The 19,297-nt window shown below is 48.0% G+C and overlaps 1 protein-coding gene across 1 annotated transcript in view; it reads right to left on the minus strand.

Moving 5' to 3' along the window:
* Positions 1–9,883: 9,883 nt before the first annotated feature.
* Positions 9,884–19,297, minus strand: part of LCMT2 (leucine carboxyl methyltransferase 2) — a 75,424-nt gene continuing 66,010 nt past the window's right edge. The window contains exons 12-14 of the mRNA XM_086933673.1: positions 13,748–13,935; positions 12,757–12,892; positions 9,884–10,349 (exon numbers count right to left, since the gene is read on the minus strand). Coding sequence (XP_086789799.1) covers positions 10,191–10,349; positions 12,757–12,892; positions 13,748–13,935 — 483 coding nt within the window. The 3' untranslated portion in view covers positions 9,884–10,190. The remainder of the gene's footprint in view (positions 10,350–12,756; positions 12,893–13,747; positions 13,936–19,297) is intronic.

Raw genomic sequence — 19,297 nt, forward strand, 5'->3', positions numbered from 1 at the left:
TATTGCATAGATCGCCATCTGGTGTTGGGCTCGGATGCTTGCACCTTGTTGTTGTCTTGGAAGAAGTCTTTTGTAATCATGAGATAGGTGACCCCTCCCTTGGACGATAGTACGCATGGGCATCGACGCCATCCTCAGATTGTTATTCGCCATGATGGAACGAAAACAGAAAGATGTCCATGTGAATGTATCTAAGTAAGATAACACTGGAACAGATACAGGTTCCGAGGAGGTGGTGGGTGTTTGATATTCTGCAGCTCTACATGCCAAGCACAGATGCATACTGGTAAGTAGAATTTTCTGTATGAGGCATATGAGCTGCAGAATTCATACTGTTGCATAGACTGCACAGCGGTGTCTCCCCGAGCGGTGGTCACCTGTATCTGCTGCAGTGGTTTGAAAAAGTGTTTTAAGAACAGCCTGGCCCACAGAAGCCTATTGCTTCACCTGCACGTCTACATAATAGTGTTTGGTGAAGGTGTGTGCGGTAGACCATGTTGCTGCCTTACAGATGTCTTCTAGGGCAATGTTCCCTAAGAATGCCATGGAAGCCCCTAGTTTACGTGTGGAGTGTGCTCTAGGGGGAATTGTTAATGTGTGTTTTGCCTTCTGGTAGCATTTTTGAATGCATTTGACTAGCCACCTGGCAATTTCAGATTTGGAGATGGAATTTCCTTTATGAGGTAGGGAGAAAGCTACAAAGAGTTGGTTTCTTTTTCTAAAAGGTTTAGTCCTGTAAATATAATAAAGTATAGCTCTTTTGACATCAAGTGTGTGAAGAGCTCTCTCTGCTACTGAATCTGGGTTTTGGAAAAACACTGGTAACTCTACAGATTGGTTAAGGTGAAAAGCAGAGATTACTTTGGGAAGGAATGTTGGATTTTTTTCTGAGAACCACCTTGTTACAATGTATTTGTAAGAATGGTTCTTGTATGGTTAAAGCCTGGATCTCACTTACTTTCCCGAGAGAGGTAATTGCGAAAAGGAAAGCTACTTTCCATGTAAGGAACTGCAGTTCGCCTTTGTGTAGAGGTTCAAATCGGCCTAGTAAGGACAATGTTTAGAGTCCATACCGGAGAGGGTGGCTGTGTGGGAGGAATTATCCTTTTAAGGCCTTCCATAAAGGCTTTGATATCGGGTACTCTGAACAATGACAAATGTCTGTTTTGTAGGCATACAGCACGGGCAGCCAGATGTAATCTTATGGATCAGTATGCTAGATTACATCTTGGAAGATGCAGCAAATAGCCAATGATGTTCTGAATTGAACCATCTAATGGGCCAATTTTGTAGTTGTTGCCGTAAATGAAAAATCTTTTCCATTTAGCTGCATAGCAAGCTCTAGTAGGGGGGCGTCTGGCTTTTTTAATAATGTTCATACATTCGGGTGGGAGGTTGAGGTAACCGAACTCTAGAACTTCAGTAGCCAGATTGCTAGATTCAGCTGAGCTGGATCTGGGAGCCTTATGTCTCCATGGTTCTGCGTTAGCAGCTTTGGGGAGAGACTTAGTTTTTGGTGTGGAACTACTGAGAGTTCGAGGAGTGTTGTGAACCATGGTTGCTGTGCCCATGTGGGAGCGACTAGGATAAACTTGAGGGACTGTTGCTTTAGCTTGCGTACTACTAGTGGAATGAGCGGGAGTGGCGGAAAAGTGTAGGCAAATCTGCTTGACCAGTTCATCCATATTGCATTGTCCTTGGACAACGGGTGTGGGAACCTGGCGGTGAAGGTTAGGAATTTTTCGTTTGCATATCTGACAAACAGATCTATGTCTGGGTGGCCTCACGTATGGAAAAAAGGTTGAACAACTTGCGGATGAAGTTCCAATTTGTGTATTTGCGGAGTCTGACGACTTATGCAATCCGCAATCTGATTGTTCACTCCAGGAAGATGTTCTGCCAGAAGATATATGTTTTGCGGAATGGCCCATCTCCATGTGGTAGGTGAGACAGCTGCAAAGAATGTGTTCCTCCTTGTTTCTGTATGTAATACATTGATTTCATATTGTCCATGCGGACTAGGACAGTCTTGTTGAGGAGATATGCTTAGAATGACTAACACTAGAAATATTGCTAGTAATTCTAGGTGACTGATGTGGAGCACTTTTTGTTGAGTGGTCCACCTGCCCTGAATTGTGTGGTTTAAGAGATGGGCTTCCCAGCCGGTGAGTAATGCGTCTGCTGTTAGCACTATATGTTGAACTGGCTCTAGGAACGGTTTTGTCTGTTCCACCACAGCAGAGAGCGATGTGTGTAGCTGTCCACCAACACCAAATCTGTAAGTTGACCTTGAGCCTGGTTCCACTGACATGCTAAGCATTCCGGTAAAGGGCGCATCTGAAGTCTTGCGTGAGGTACAATGAAAATGCAAGAGGCTATCATTCCTATCAGCTGCAAAAACACTCGAGCTGGGAGAGTGTGTTGGAATTGAAATTTTGTGATGAGGTTTTGCATACTGGCTATCCTGGCTGGATTGGGGAATGCTAGAGGTGGTTTGGAAGTGTCTATTGTGTCTCCCAGATACTGATGTAGGTAGGAGGGCTGAAAGTGCGACTTGGCATGGTTTACTGTGAACCCCAAGTCGTGTAGCAGTTGAATGGGTTGGTTAGTGTGGTGAACACACTGCTTGTATGACTAGGCTTTTATCAGCCAGTTGTCGATGTAGGAAAACACATAGATCTGCTGCCTTTGCAAGTGTGCAACTACTACCGCAAGACACTTTGTGAATACCCTGTGAGCAGGGTGTATAGGAATATAGAAGGAGGCGTCTTTGAGATCTAATGTGGCAAGGAAGTCGCCTTGTTGAAGCAGTGGAAGGACTTGCTGAAGAGTGATCATGTGCAAATGATCTGACTGTATGAAGAAATTGAGAGGTCTGAGGTCCAGTATTGGTCTGAGAGTACAATCCTTTTTGGGGATTAGAAAATACAGGGAGTAAACCCCTGTTCCTTGATGCTCTAGGGGAACTGGTTCTATTGCATGCTTTTGAAGCAGTGAGAGAACTTCCTGTTTGAGAAGCGTTAGATGTTCCGTGGACATGGGACGCTGTTTAGGCGGTATGTTGGTAGGAGTTGCAATACGTTCCAGGCAGTAACCATAATGGATAATTTGTCTTACCCCCCCTGTCTGTAGTAATGGAATTACAGACAGGTAGGAATTGCGAGAGTCTCCCTCCGACTGGTGTTAAATGGTTTGGAGGGAGTGGAGGAAAGTCACTGTTTGTTTGTGGGGGAGGTGCGATTGTTGTTACCTCGGCCTCTTCCTTGGTTATTTCTCCTGTACACACCTCTGAAATATCCCTTGTTGGAGGATGGTTGTGTGGGGTTTTTATAGGAGGAGGAAGAAGTGTCTGTGCTGCTGTTTTGGGATGCGCCCCTATAAAAGAAGCGTTGAAAGGAGCCTCGTGTAGAAGGAGACTGTAATGCTCTTATTGAATTTGCAGTCTCAGTGTCTTTTTTCATTTTTTTTAAGGTCGTATCTACAGCCGGGCCAAAAAGTTGTTCCTGATTGAACGGCTGATTTAGGATAGTAGTCTGTACTTCCTGCCTTCGTAATTACACACTAGTGTTGATTGATCTAGATGCAGTGTCTGCTGCATCATGGGCACGTTTAATGGATGCATTTGTGATAAATTTGCCTTTTTTAATCAAATAATTGGCTTTTGCCTTGTATTGGTCAGGGAATGTGTGGGGTGTCCAATTTCCTCTTGTTGTGTAGGATACTGACAATATGGCCTGTTTTAGGGTCCACATGCAGTGTTTTCTGTTTCGGGTCGATGGGATCCGGTAGAAATAGCTCTTCCTCAGAGGAGCTTGCTTACGGCGCTGATTTTTTCGGTTCCGATAGTGGTTTAGATTTCTGCTCTGCAGCCTTTGAAGGGGTTTTTGAGTTCGGCTTCAGTGTCGAGTCTGAAATCTTTTTCGGACCGAAGGATTTCGAGGTTGTTTCGGATCCAAGGCCTTTTGTTCTTTGGGTGCCGACATGCGGTTTGCTCGGTCCAGAGCTGCCGGAAGTCTTTTCATTTGTCTTCAGAGATTGGCTCGGGGGTAGGGCTTCTGAAGTTTTCTTTCGGTCGCGACTAAGGCCTTCAGGTGAAGTCTTGAACTGAGCCTTTTGTATTTCTAGTGGATTTGGGGCAGGGGCAGTTGTACTCATTCGTTGACCTGAAGTTATGTGGTCATCGGAGTCAGAGTCATCTGCTTCGGATACGATGTCGAGATCCCCATGCACACTATCGTCCAAGGGAGGAGTCACCTCTCGTGACTACAAAAGACTTCTTCCAAGACAACTAAGTGCAAGCATCCGAGCCCAACACCAGATGGCGATCAATGCAACAGTATGAATTCGGCAGCTTATATGCCTCGAACCTTTAGTTCAACCAAGCAGATCTGCAGCAGAAACTTTTATCCAGTGGTTCATCACTCGACTGCAGGATGTGAGATGAAGCAAACGTACAACACAGTCAGGATTTGGATCTCATACTGGTTTTAAATAGATGATTATCCACGCCGTTTTATGTTATCGCTGCATTCCTTTTCTCAGAATCGAAGAGATAAACTTGATGGCAAGAGAACCTTGTGTTCAGAGCAGAAACAGCCACTCGAGCAGTGATCAAGGACACACCACTTCATCCTGTCTCAGGTATTCAACAAAATCAGGCCACAACCATCTGCTAGTAGTTTGCCAGGTAGGTTTTCAACCTTTTTTGGCAGGCTCAAAATTTACAAACAAAGAGGAATCCTGATAAAAACTCTCACCCCCTCCAGATAAATTAAAACAGTTCTCAGTACCTCCAACAAATAAAAACCTATCTCCACAGAAGACTCAGGATAAGATCAATATATAGGCAGAATAACCTTCAGCTGGGCATGAAAGGCAGAATTAACTTTGGGAATAAACCTAGGAATCGGTCTCAAAATCAATTGTTCATCAAAGATCTGTAGAAAGGGGGCTCTACATAAAAAAGTGACCGCAGTTCGCTCAATCCCCTGCCCAAGGTAATGGCCACCAGGAAAAGACATTTCAGTGTCAGAGACCTGATATCAATGGAAGGTGGGTAACATAAAGCCTGCCACACTATAGGCAAATCTCAGGAAGGAGACACAGGCGAACGCCTCAGACAAAAGTTAGAAAACCCTTCAATTTCTCTACCAGACCCTGGGAATCCACTGGATCACACCAAGGGGCAAAAAATCCCTGATCGCCGCATAACGCAGTTTTAGAGTGGAAGGAGGAAGTCCCAAAGAGAACCCATCCTCAGAAACTAAAGAATCTGAGGATGAGAAGCAGACGTAGGCCCAGTCTGCTGCTTCCCAAACCATTTGCCAGAGGAAACCCAGTGCACAGCATAGGAGTACCTAGTGGAAGGTCTCTGGTAGCTTGAATAGAAGAAGAAACGGAAAAGAACAATGCAGAGCCATTGGTCCTGACTGCTCAGTCTCCAAATCATCAATTTTAGATGCACCGAAGGATTGGGAAGATCTGAGGAGATGTGTTACCAGTCAGAAACCACTCCATATCCCACCTCATCCTCACCAGAAGAGGAAACCAAGAAGAGCGGCTCCATGCAGGGGCAACCAGGACTACTTGTGCTCCCTCTCTCCTCACTGAGTAGAAACTTCCGGATCAAAGGGAAAGCCAACAGAAGACTCCATGTCAGGACAGCGCATCTTCCCTACAGGCCGACTACTCTATCACCATGAAGCAAAAAGGAGGAAGTAAGGCGTGTAGAGAATCTACAAACAGATGCACCACTGGACAACCCCACCTCTGACAAATCTGGCTGAACTACCGGTGACAAAGACCAAGTCATGAGGAGGCAATCACTCTTTTCCATACATCCTCTCGGGAGTTTAGAACTTCCTGAATATCGAGACAAAAGTGGAGTCTGGCTCCAAAAGAAAATGTGAGTCTAAATGAGGGAGGGACAGGGACCAGACCTTTGTCCCCCCCCCCCCGCACCCCTGTCCCCTGTTTTAGTTGATGTAGGATTTCGCCATGGAATTGTCTGTCCTGATTAGAACAGCCCTGTTCTGAATCCATGGGGAGAATGCCGGGAGGGCCAAACAAATCGATTCGAGGTCCCTCCAGTTCACCAGCCTGATACTTTGAGAGGATGCTCACAGGCCCTGCACCTGATATAAAGCCATCCAAGCTCCCCATCCCTTCATGCTCGCATCTGTGGTAATTATTATCGGAGGACGAGGGCATAAAGACATCACTTCAGAAGATTCAATGGATACAACCACCAAGCCAGTTCCTCACTTATAAACTTCGACACAGGAAGATGGAGAGACATATCCTGCGAAGTGGGATCCCAGGCTTGAATCAAATAGCGGACGAGGATGCTCAGAGGAAATCGAGCCCAGGATACCAATAAGACAGAAACCGCTAGATCCCCTTGAACTTTCAACCAGTCCAATATCTCTGGAAAGGGAAAGTTCAGAAGGTCCTGAATTGGAGACTACATTTTCTGTACCCTGGTGACTGGCAGCATAACCACACCAATGTCTGTGTGAAACCGGGCTCCGATGAAGACACAATCCTGTGCCGGAATCAACTGATTTCTGGGAGTTGATCAGGAACCCATGTGAATCCAACACACGGACTACTTGTGTGACATGATCCATCGCTTGACAGACTGATCTTACAGATTCCAGACAAACATCTAGACATGGCTGGAAGCAAATCTCTTGACGATGAAGGAGATCTATTAATGGAGCCAGAACCTTCGTAAAAACCCATAAGGATAACTTCAACCCAAATAGGAGAACACAGCACTAGAAATGAGCTCCCCCACCTCGAAAGGAGAAACTTCTGATGTATGCAGTGAATAGGATAGTGCAAGTAAGTGTCCTGCTAATCGATGGTAGCCAGAAAATAGGAATGATGATTGTGCATTTTTGTATGGTAATACTGCAAGTCTCTATCCAACAGTTGAGTCTCTTTTAATCGAGGACAGGGCGAAAACCGCCAAAGATTTTTTGCGCCACAAACATAATGGAATACACTCCCTGACCCTGCTCGTCCCGGAGGACCGGGATGATAGCCCTCTTTCGTAGTAATGCCGAAATCAAGTCCAGAAGGCCATCCTTTTAACCTGATTTCTGGGAACAGGAGTAGGGATGTATCCAGACTTTGGAGGCACGGATATGACCTATATAAAGTATCCATTCTGAATGATGCTCAGAACCAAATGATCCGTGAAAGATGCTTTCTACTGAGTGAAATAGTCCTTGAGCCATCTTCCTACCACCTTCAATGCCGGCGGACTGGAATAGTCAGGAATGGTGTGTAGAGGGACCGGCCTTGCTGGATCCCTCTCAAGACTTCCCTGGTTTGCGGGGCAGGTATCTGCGACATTTCAAAGAGTAGGATTTAGAATCTCCCTTATGATACTCCTTAAAATCCCTTGACCAGGGCTGAAAGACCCTCCCAGACGAGGACTTATAAGACCAGAAATGTTCCTTGTCCTTGAAGGATTTTTTCATCATGACATCTGGCTAGTCACAGAAGAGATTCTTGCCCTCAAAAGGAAGCTTCATCAGGGACATTTTCTCAGAAAAGTCAGCCTTCAAATCCCAGAGCCAAACATGTCGGTGAACCATCACCACTGAACTAGAAGCAATGGAGGTCGCCTTGATGATCTCAGCTGATACGTTCATCATTTTGACTGCTGCTCCATGCGTATCAAAATATCTTATACATGCACTCCTTGCATCATCTCTGCCAGTAAACCAACATCCTTCACCAAGGACTAAGAGGTCAAAACAGAACAGAAGGCTGCCAGTACTGCTAAGTTAGGAGCTTCTAAACAGTGTTTAAGGCTGGCGCCCACCTTTTTGTCAGTAGGGTCTGAGGGTCAAGTCATCATGGTTCAAAGAGGACCTGCCCAGCAAAGGAGTCAACATAGAGTCCACTTTGACGGCCTCTTCAGCCTCTACCAACTGATAGGATTCCTAAAGAAATTGAGGAATCTGCAGCCGGCTCCTTCCAACGCCCAAAAAAGGCCTCCTTAATTTTGGGGTAGAAAGAAAGTAATATGAGCAGCCATGGCAAACTGAGAAACTAGAACACCAGCATCTTCCTCAACTTGGAGAGGATCAAACCCCTATTTGTCCCGAATGTGTACAAAGATGGCCCCTAATCCTTCCCTGGAAATAAACTTCCCATCAGAGGAACTAGGTTTTTCTGTCAAAGAATCACTGCCTGTGTCTGAAGAGACATCCACATCCCTCTTTTTTTGGATTGAGAATGCTTGGCAGCTAAACCCTTCGTCACTGCCTCATCAATCACAGCACAAACGTGTCTGGCTGTCAGTCTGTCCTCAGTACAGAGACTGAAATGCTGCCCAGATACCTCTCCTTCCTCAGCCTCCAACGAGGGAGGAGGAGAATGCTTCTTCTTACAGTTTTCCCCTCCATTTGAACACCCTCCACTGTGGAAAAGGAGACTTTAGAAAGTACCATCCATAAAACCTAGCCCAATAGGTGAACAACTGATAAAATGTGCCACAAGGGCTCACGTCGCTCGTGTCATTAAATATAGCCATAATAAAATAGACTAGAATAGAAATAAAATAGACTAGAATGCAGTGCCTCCAGTATTCGGCAAGCCCCGAACAAATCAGCCATGTTAGAAAGATGTAAGGCCCGCCGCCCCATAAAAGCAGTTTTTAGAGATGAAGGGAGTGTTCAGAAGTGACTCACTGCCGGAGCCTACAGTGTGGGACTCCCAACACAGCAGTGGAGTACTGCACCCAGGAAGGTACATTTTCAAATGGCACTGGCTAGCTCAGCAGCCCTAATCCTGGGGTTAGGCAAATGCCTCCATGAAACTCGGGTTGGAAGGCCACACAGAACCACCAAGGGCTCCCCACAAGTACCATCCAGTGTAAGATCATGAATGCCTTCTTTAAGTGCAAGCTTCTGTGGATTTCTACCAAGAGTAGTGCTTGGAGCACATCAAGTGACAGTCTGCTTGTGCTGGAGCTTGGAAGCAAACTTAAGAGCAGACTGTTTATTCTGTGCTACTGGTGTAGACCTAGTAAGGCCACTGGGCTGCTCAGAAGACCCCCCACAAAAACTGCTAAGAAGCTTGAACAAAAGGGGTCTGCGTAACTCCTATCTTGCGTAAAACCCTCCGAAACCCTGTGCACATGAACACCTGGAAGAGGATGCATGCTACATAAGATGGTTGTTTATGGCTTTCACTGGAGTTAACAGCAAGGGAACAAGGACTGTGGCATAAGCAGACGCCACGGTAGAAAAGGAGAAGACACATCACCAGCTCTCCTACTCAAACACATCATCCAGATCCAAGATCATGGAGATCAAGGGATTATGTGTGAGGGTTGCACAAAACCATATGATCTTTCAAAGAAAAGAGCAGCATAAGGGAACTGGAAGCCCATGGGTCTCAGGTTGGGGGGAGGGGGGATTTGGGTGGTCAGGTACAGACCATGAGCACGGTGATGAGTTTCACTCGCTGACATCGATTCTAAAAGCACTGAGTGGGACATGTTACGCAACAACCTCAAACATGTAAAGGGCGACCCACTGGATTAAAAATCCCAGTGGCAGGCAGAAACCAAATGAAAGGGTTCTCAGTGGGAATGGGCTAGTCACATTGTGAGACTTGTCCTCCAGGTTAACGTTACCGCAAATGAGATCAGAGTATGCTGTGTTGGAAGCTGCTTTTGAAGATACCGCCTGCGATCAGGGTGCTAGCACTGCTATCAAGCCACCAATCGCAGGTTATCCAGGAAGGAAAGCAAGGATAGCAGAAGCCCAATGGAAAAGGGTCTGGCAGGACAAATCGAGGACCCACTCCCAAGAGTCTGACAACAAAAGGTGACTTGAGGAATGTTTCAAACTATGGGAGCTCAGATGTGTCCGACCAAGTTTATTTAAGCTATTGCTTGTCAACTAGCTGCATATGAAACAATTCTCTCTGTTTGCCAAACTATAACAGTCCCTTTTAACATTTGGAAGATGCACGTCTGTGGAGCCATGATTGTCCAGAACATCTTTCACGACACGTTAATCACTCCAGCTGCAGAGCTTGTAGGAGTACTAGGCTTCTCTGTTCTGATCCACACAATGGCCGATCACAAGAAGCACAATGAAGGCTCTTTTGATGATGCAAGCATGTCTACGATCAGGAGTCCATTTCACTTCCTGCATTGAGGTTCACAGAATCTCCACCAAGTCCAATAAAACAGGCTGATGGTTCAGGTGAGTTCCGAAGGAGAAGCAGTTCCCTCCACCACCCAAAACCAGCAAAGACTTCTCATCAGGAAGGAGGATGCTGCTGTGATTGTGGAGCATCAGCGGCCACCCCAGCGATGTCTGCAAAGTAAGAACAACAGAAGTCAAAAGACAGATTCAACATAAGTACAGCAAGTCAACATCTACTGACTATCCCACGTCAGACTCAGCTTCTCATGACCCCACATGGCAGAAAATGATCTTTTACTGGAACTGGGAGATTCCTCCCGAAAGTGGCGCTGGCTGGAACAAGACGGCACTGTACAGGTTTTGGGACCTGTACTGTGCAGTGTACATCCTGCGCAAATATGAGAAGACTGGGCAGGCTCGATCCACGACAGAACACACTGGTCCTTGAGGCACCACTGCAAAGCAGTCAAAGCCTAGATTCAATGTGACAGAACCAGGTAGGTTTATGAGGAAGGTTTGCACTCACAAAAATAACTGGGGTTGAGGAAATGTATGCTTGTGGTAGCTATCGGTCAGGAATTTAACACTGTTTTGACATCCTATATGCAGTTTTTTGTTTGAACAAGAAAGCTAGCTAGGACAACCTGCTCTCTCTGCTTGGAAATGACCATACTAAAACTCATGACGTTCAGCACATGTGGGCTTCGCACAGAACCCATGACATGTGGAATCTAACAAGGCTTATTCATATTTAGCTTGAAAAATGATCAATAAATGTGGGTTGGCGAATGAGATGCCGCTATCTGGAAAGTCTGCCCATTTATGTTTTTTTTAGTCTCACTGATCTTGCCTCGTTGCCAGTTTACTGGACGCTTTCAATGGAATGGGGGCCAAGAACATTGAATCTGCTGCCATTGTAGACTCAGTTTGCAAGGGAAAGTGTTCTCATTGGAGAAACCATCAATGTAGTCTGTGCAATGCTCAAGGAGAGGATCTGGCACATGTGAGACTGAGTTGTAACAGCAAACATTCTAACTGGTGGTGCATAGTGTCCTGGACTATTGACGCTCCTTTAAAGCTCGGGGTGTTTTCGTAAAGAAGCTAAATTGAAAAGGAGGCCGGTCAGTAAGTAAAACTACATTTTCATACAGTGCGTTTATTGCCTTTAATAAACTCAAATGATGTATTAAATTGAACACCAATAAATAACTTCAATGTTTAGTCACTGCTTTACTTTAGAGAAGGGAAAGGACCTTTAGTATGTAAAAATTAAATTTACAATAACAAGCCAAGAAAACCAGAAGGTACAATCTCCTTCTGGGCCCAACTTATGATCCCAAAACCTCTTTGCAGCTCCCTCAAACCAAACAACAGGTTTCCAGTTAACATTGAGCCAGATGCGCCTTGTGCAGGTCTACCCAGGACTCAGGATTCTCCACCACGCAGGGACAGACCAGTGCCTCTTGTAGACAGGATGAGTGTCCTCTTGTCTGGCCACAGCAATAAGAAGCCTGCAAAGGATTTTAAAGACAGGGACACCCTGATGGGAGAATGGCTGACCAACAGAGGGTCCATTCCTGGTTCACGGTCTTCCTTCTTTGTAGGGATCATTAAGTTTTCTCTCTGTCTGGCTGACATAGATAAAGCAGTGAGTTAGACGCAGATTAACTGAGGGGATTAGATGTAGATGAACTGAGGGAGTTAGTGCTTAGAATCCTTTGTTCAAAGTCAAAGTGGGCTGCCAGAATCAAAGAAGAGGGCTTTGCTAGAAATTAAAGTCTGAAGCCTCTTCTGGTGTGGCTTTCTGGAGCTGCCCATTTTTCATAAATTCCCTGTCCAGTCCACAAAGAGCAGTTTGGGCTGACTCAGATGGAATGTGTACTGTCCTCCATTTAGAGGCTTGATGTAAAGAGAAATGGACTAAATACCAGAGAAGGTGGACAGTGAGCTTCTCTCAGCCATGAGATGCCTGCACTAAAAACAGAGGATGCTTTTGAAAACCCCCCACTGCCAGGCACAAGAGTTTCAGAGAGGGGGCAGGGGGTGTGTATGTGGAGGCTGCTACTTCTGAAATGGACCAGCCCAGCACAAAGTGGTCTCACCATTGTTGCTGACCATGTCAGGCAAATTCACTATCATTCTATGCTGGCAGCCTCAGCAGAGAGGGTAAAGAGTGGCTGAGCAGGCAGACTGGTCAGTCCTCTGCCAGTGTGATACTCCCCAGAGAGAGGTGTAGGGAGCTTTCATATGTTCACTATCTGGCAGCGGTCAGATCTATGGATTTGGCCAACATTTGCCAACTGTAAATTGAATGTTCAATGTCTGAGCTTTTCTAGTAAGGCTTATGTCAGAAGCACAACCAAGCAGCGAGAAAAGGCTAGGTACCTGCTTATCGCGATACTTAATGTGATGCTGATGGACCTGAAAACACACAAGCAGGTGGCACTCTAGTACCTTATAACATACAATGCAAGGTTCCTCATCGGCTTCAGTTTGAGTAGATCACGCGTAAATTCACTGATCATGGTACCCAGAATAGTAAACGTTACATGGGTGAGGAGCAAGGCTTTGTACTCACAGTGCTGATTTGAAACTCAGAGGCCTGACCAGAGCTCAAGTCGATCACAGTCACTCCTGGGACCGATGGAGAATGAATCCAAACGCCCCCCACCAGCAGGAGTTTTCCATTGTACACATGGGAAGTATGAGAGTACCTGGAAGGAGAAGGAAACAAAAATGATGCATCAGAGCTTGTCACTGCTGCAGGAACTGGGTTCCGATAGCACCAGGGCCGAAGCTTATGGCACAAAGGGGAGGCACAACGTAACCCTGTTTGCAGATTGCTCTGTTGCAGACACACATGCCATGCACACCTTTCACACATGCCTGGACCTTAGGTTTGGGTCTAGAAATGTTACAGTAGATGTACTGTAAACCGGTGTTTTGGCCTAAAGACATCGAGGGAAGCCCACAATTTACTGGGAATGTATGCTTTGGAAAACCACAAAGAATACGTTGAGAGTTCAGCAGTGAGAAACAGGCTCAACTCTACAGGACAGGACTGTGCAGAATCTGCAATAGGTAACATGCTGCAAACCTTCTGTTACCACCGCATTTCAATGTTTATTTTCAGTGGTGTTTGAGGTATCTGTGAGCAATGTGACAATGCCAGAATACAGCTCCCAACCACCTTGATAGCCAAAAACAGCAGAACTAGTGCTCATAATAGATTCTATGCACAAAGTGCCGGCAAAAGACTCCACTGCTAGGAATTGTCCTGGTCTGACACAGTTTATATTTTGTTTTACAGGAAAGTGTTTGTAAGGTAGCATATTTTTCAATCAAGAGGTGGAGGGGGGAGAAGAGTCCACATTGAAATCAGTGTGAAGGTTGCATTTAATCCCTACCCTTCACCAGAAGGGCATCTCAACATCATAAACAACGTCCAGAATACTGCAATCGTTATGCAGCTGGCAGCATGGTTCCTTGAAAATAGCTTCATGGCTAATATTTAATTAAGAAAATTATAAACAACTAAGCTGGTGACATTGTTGTACACATGGTCTTACCTGGGGACGATGGATGGGTGGGTTTCAATCCTCTGCCACACAAAGCCAGTAGCTGCTGGTTTTAGGAAGAGCACAGACCCCAGTGGCAGACCCTTCGCGCCCAAACCTCCAGCGATAAGCGCACCTCCCTCCCAACTGCAGGCGCTGTGCGAATGTCGTCCCTCTGGAACCGGCCCCTCCACTGGGATCTAAAAGGGGAGGAAATCATAAAATTAGGACACAGTTCAGGAAGCCAAGGCCTTCACCATCCGAACCGACTTTAAGAATAAGAGACGTCTCACTCATCAGTGTCGTTTAACACAAAGGGAAGTCTCATCACTGTCCTTTCGCACAGAGACGTTTCATCACTGTTCTTTCACACAGAGACGTCTCATCACTGTCCTTTTCGCACAAAGAGGCGGCTCATCACTGTCCTTTAACACAAAGAGATGTCTCATCACTGTCCTTTCACACAAAGAGATGTCTCAGCACTGTCCTTTTGGAATATGAGACGTCTCATCACTGTCCTTTAGCAAAAAGGGATATCTCAACACTCTCCTTTCGCACAAAGAGGCGTCTCATCACTGTCTTTTTGCATAAAGAGGCACCTCATCAGGGACGTTTTGCACAAAGAGGAGTCTCATCAGTGTCTTTTTGTACAAAGAACCGTCTCATCACTGTCCTTACGCACAAAGAGGCGTCTCATCAGTGTCTTTTTCCCCGAAGAGGCGTCTCATCAGTGTCTTTTTGCACAAAGAGGCATCTCATTAATGCCTTTTTGCACAAAGAACCTACACATCATTGTCCTTTTCGCACAAAGAGGCGTCTCATCAGTGTCCTTTCGCACAAGGAGACGTCTCATCAGTGTCCTTTCACACAAAGAGACGTCTCATCAGTGTCTTTTTGCACAAAGAGGCGTCTCATCCCTGTCCTTTTCGCACAAAGAGGCTTCTCATCAGAGTCTTTTTGCACACAGAGGAGTCTCATCAGTGTCTTTTCACACAAAGGGACTCTCATCACTGTCCTTTTGCACAAAGGGATGTCTCATCATTGTCCTTTCGCACAAAGAGGCATCTCATCAGTGTTCTTTTGCACAAAGAGACGTCTCATCACTGTCCTTTTCGAATATGAGAAGTCTCATCACTGTCCTTTCGCACAAAGAGGCGTCTCATTAGTGTCTTTTTGCACGAAGAGGCATCTCATCAGTGTCTTTTTGCACAAAGAGACACCTCATCAGGGTCTTTTTGCACAAAGAGACACCTCATCAGGGTCTTTTTGCACAAAGAGACACCTCATCAGTGTCTTTTTGCACAAAGAGACACCTCATCAGGGTCTTTTTGCACAAAGAGACACCTCATCAGGGTCTTTTTGCATAAAGAACCGTCTCATCATTGTCCTTTTCGCACAAAGAGGCGTCTCATCAGTGTCCTTTCGCACAAAGAGGCGTCTCATCAGTGCCTTTTTGCACAAAGAGGAGTCTCATCAGTGTCTTTTTGCACAAAGAGGCGTCTCATCAGTGTCTTTTTGCACAAAAAGGCGTCTCATCAGTGTCTTTTTGCACAAACAACCGTCTCATCACTGTCCTTTTCGCACAAAGAGGCGTCTCATCAGTGTCCTTTCCCAGAGTTGTTTCATCAGTGTCCTTTCGCACAAAGATGTCTCATCACGGTCCTTTCGCTCAAAGGGACGTCTCATCACTGTCCTTTCGCACAAAGGGACGTCTCATCACTGTCCTTTTGCACAAAGGGATGTCTCATCATTGTCCTTTCGCACAAAGAGGAGCCTCATCAGTTATCTTTTGCACAAAGAGACGTCTCCTCACTGTCCTTTTACACAAAGGGACGACTCATCACTCTCCTTTTGGAATATGAGACATCTCATCACTGACCTTTCGCACAAAGCGATATCTCAACACTCTCCTTTTGCACAAAGGGACGCCTCATCAGTGTCCTTTTACACAAAGAGACGTCTCATCAGTGTCTTTTTGCACAAAGAGGCGTCTCATTAGTGTCCTTTCTCATAAAGAGACGTCTCATCAGTGTCCTTTCACACAGCTTCCTGCAAACAACTGGCTTATTGGCCAACATAAGGAACAATCTTGTTTGGTCAATTCAAAAGTATACATTCAAGAGCACCTAACATACAGGAGGTGATGCAAAGAAGGACACAAAGTGGAGAGCATCTCATGGTACCTGGCAGAACTTTACTGCAGGTCCTGTAGCAGCAGGGACAGTCCATTGTTGAGTACCTGTCCTTTACCACTAGAGTCCCAGGCCCTTGAGTACTATCGCCCTGCTCGCCTCATGACACACAGTCCTCACTTGTTGGACAGGCCACGTGAAGGGCCGCTCTCCCCCGGCTCGACCAGGCCCGAGCCCGGTCACACAAGTACCACACACCACCATTGCACGTCCTCCGTCCCCTCAGGGACCCCTGCCTTCAAACATATCGACCTCATGGGCCCGATCCACTGCCGGCCCACGCGCCCAGCCTGGGCCGCCATCTTGGACACTTCATCACGAGGCCGCCTGGCCCCCGATCGACCTCAACCCTGGGCCTAGCCCGGCCTCAGACATTCCGGCACCACCCTCCACCCAGGAGGTGAGCGGGCTACTTGGCAAGTCAATGGGAGAAAGAGGTGCCGATGGCTCTCCCCCGCCAAGTGCCGCTCGCCCATCACCTCCCCGGGCGCTGGCTCCACCCCCCTGCTGGGTGTCTGGACTCCCTCATCCCGGACCTCCCGACCTCCAAGTGCGAGGGTCCGGACATCAAAGCACGCCAGCCCTATAACTGGGGCAGCTCCAGAGCAGGAAGGCAGTTGTATCTTGGAGTCGAGAGACGTAAAGAGGAACTCATCCTGGACGGACTACTGGCGCTGCCGTAGCTCTGTCCTGTGCACCATCATCCTGCCTGTTGGCGCTGCCACAGCCGTCGTAACCTACAGTCTTCATCGTCGTCGGGACCTGCTGGCGTGGCCGCGGACCGTTGTAACCGTCATCTTTCCTTCATCCAACTCGGGACCTGCTTGGCTCCTCCACGGCCCGATCATCTCAACGCCGAGCTCGAGGATTGAGAGCTACTTCGTACTCATTGGTAATTAAGACTGTCCCGCTACCCCTTTCCTCAGCCAAAGACTTGAATCGAGGGGACCCCTGAGTCCAGACCTCCTTGTATCATACCATCGTAACCTAAGAATTGCCTATAAAGTCTCGTTAACCTTCAGTCTTGTGTGGTGTCCGTCTGTGGGGGGGAAGTTACTTGTCTGTACAGTCGTTGGAGGCGGCTCTCCCCGGAGACCTCTCCCCGTAATCTCGGCCGACCTTCCCGGTCCGTCTAACATTGGTGGCCAGCGACGGGATCCGAATCACCGCATAACGTACAGAGAGTAGCTCACCCCACAACGAACCACAATGACAACTAAAGAAAGCGGATCAACTGAGAAGTTCCAAAGGGAAAAACTAGAGGAATACAGTCATCGTGAACTAAAGCAGTTCTGCATCGAACTAGGTATCGCTACCACCGGACTAAGCACCAAGGACGATTTTAAGCATGCCCTAGAATCTTGGGCAGAGACCAGGGATGCCGAAGCCCCTGAGCAAAGCACCGCGAACAAAACCAGCACGGCCCCTGAAGGGCAAAGAACCGGTCTCTCGCAAGACGAAATCCAAGAAAGAGAAAAAACCCGACTACACGAGCTAGAAATGGCCCGACTCAAGATGGACGTAGAACTCAAATTGGCCGAACAAAAAATCAACTTAGAGCACCTACGTCTCCGAGAAGAAAGAGAGGAGAAACAGAGACAAAGGGAGCTCGAGGAAAAGAAACTGGCGTACGAGCACGAACGGAACCTAGCCGAGATCAACCTGCGCAAACAGAATAAAGAGTTAGGGGTGCCCGAGAGACCGCACACCCCAGGGACCACGGAAAAAAAGGTACACATCCCCAAGGATGTGGTCCGAGAATATTTCCGAGAAGACGACATCCAGCAATGGTTTAAGGCCTATGAAATCGCTATGACTGCACACCGGATCGATAGAAACGATTGGGGAGCCGGCCTATGGGGCAGATTCCTCAATGAGGGCCGCGATACCCTGTTACAGCTCCCAGACCACCAGATGACCTCCTACGACCATATGAAAGCGGCCCTCCTCACCCGCTATGGCCTCACGCCCGAGATGTACCGTCAGAGGTTCCGAGACTGCACACGCATCCCGGGTACAACTTGGGTGGACTATGTCACGTACTTTAGCAGAGCTTTCGAAGGCTGGATCAAAGGAAACAACGTCACGACCTACGAGCAGCTGTTCAATCTGATGGTATGGGAGCATCTGTCCAACAATTGCTTCATTGAACTACGCCAACACCTCCTCGACAGCAAGTTAACCGATCCCCGGCAGCTCGCAGCCGAAGCTGACCGGTGGGAGATCACCAGAGTGGGCCGGAATGGGTCCTACGAGCAGAGCAGGAACAACAATGGTCACTACCGACCCAGAGGAGGAGGAGGGGGCCAAGGACGAGGAAGAGACAACACTCCGGCCGCCCCCGCTACCAGCACCACCCCCCCGGCCAACCGGGGCAGCACCCCGGCGCGACCGGGGTACAGAGCCAATGTCACGTGCCACCGATGCCAACGAGTCGGCCACTATGCAAACGACCCAAGCTGCCCGCAGTATCAGAGTCCAAAACCCCGCCAAGTGGCCGCCGCGGCACTAGGGGAAGAACAGATCTCCGAGGAACAAGAAACAGGCGAGCAAGAGTATCAGGAGTGGGAGCCAGCCGCCATGACTCTCGCGTGCTTAGGGGGACGAGACATGGTCCCGCGGGTCCCCCTACCCGCTAACACCCGGAAGTACAGCCAATGGGTGAGCATCAATGGACAACGGGCCGAAGCCCTTCGGGACACCGGGGCCAGTGTGACAGCCGTCCGCTGTCACCTGGTGACCCCAGAACAATATCTACCGAACATTCTCTGCCCGGTGCGATCAGCCGACAACTCGGAAAGTCTGTGTCGGATGGCCTGCGTCCCCTTTGAGTGGGGAGGGGTCGCCGGCATGTTGAAGGTGACGGTCCGAGACGACGCCCCCGTGGACTGCCTCCTCGGAAATGACCTAGAGAGCTCCCCGTGGGCAGCCGTGGAGCGGAAAGAACACTTGGGGATGTTAGGCGTCCCGGACTGGGCGTGCGTCACCACCCGGTCCATGGCCGCCCGTGCCAACCATCACCCGGAAGAACCAGAATGGCCGGCGCCACCGCCTCCGGTCGCCCCAGCCGAGACCTCCGACCATGACACCCCCCTCGAACCTGCTCAACCCTCCGACCTCGCTAACCTTGACCAGTGGGCCCAAGAGGGGGGGCCCACCCAAGAACAATTTCGCCAGGAACAGAAGACCTGTCCCTCCCTAGAGGGACTTCGCCAACAAGCGCTCGCCCAAAGCGCAGGGGATACCTCCGGAACTCATTGGGTCTACTGGGACAGTGATCTGTTGTACAGCGAGCAAAGAATCGCCGAGCTGGGGGCCAACCGAGTACTAGTAGTGCCCCTCCGCTTTAGAGACTTTCTGTTAAACCTGG

Source organism: Lissotriton vulgaris, chromosome 8 (assembly GCF_964263255.1).
Source record: "Lissotriton vulgaris chromosome 8, aLisVul1.2, whole genome shotgun sequence".
Taxonomy (NCBI): Eukaryota; Metazoa; Chordata; class Amphibia; order Caudata; family Salamandridae; genus Lissotriton; species Lissotriton vulgaris.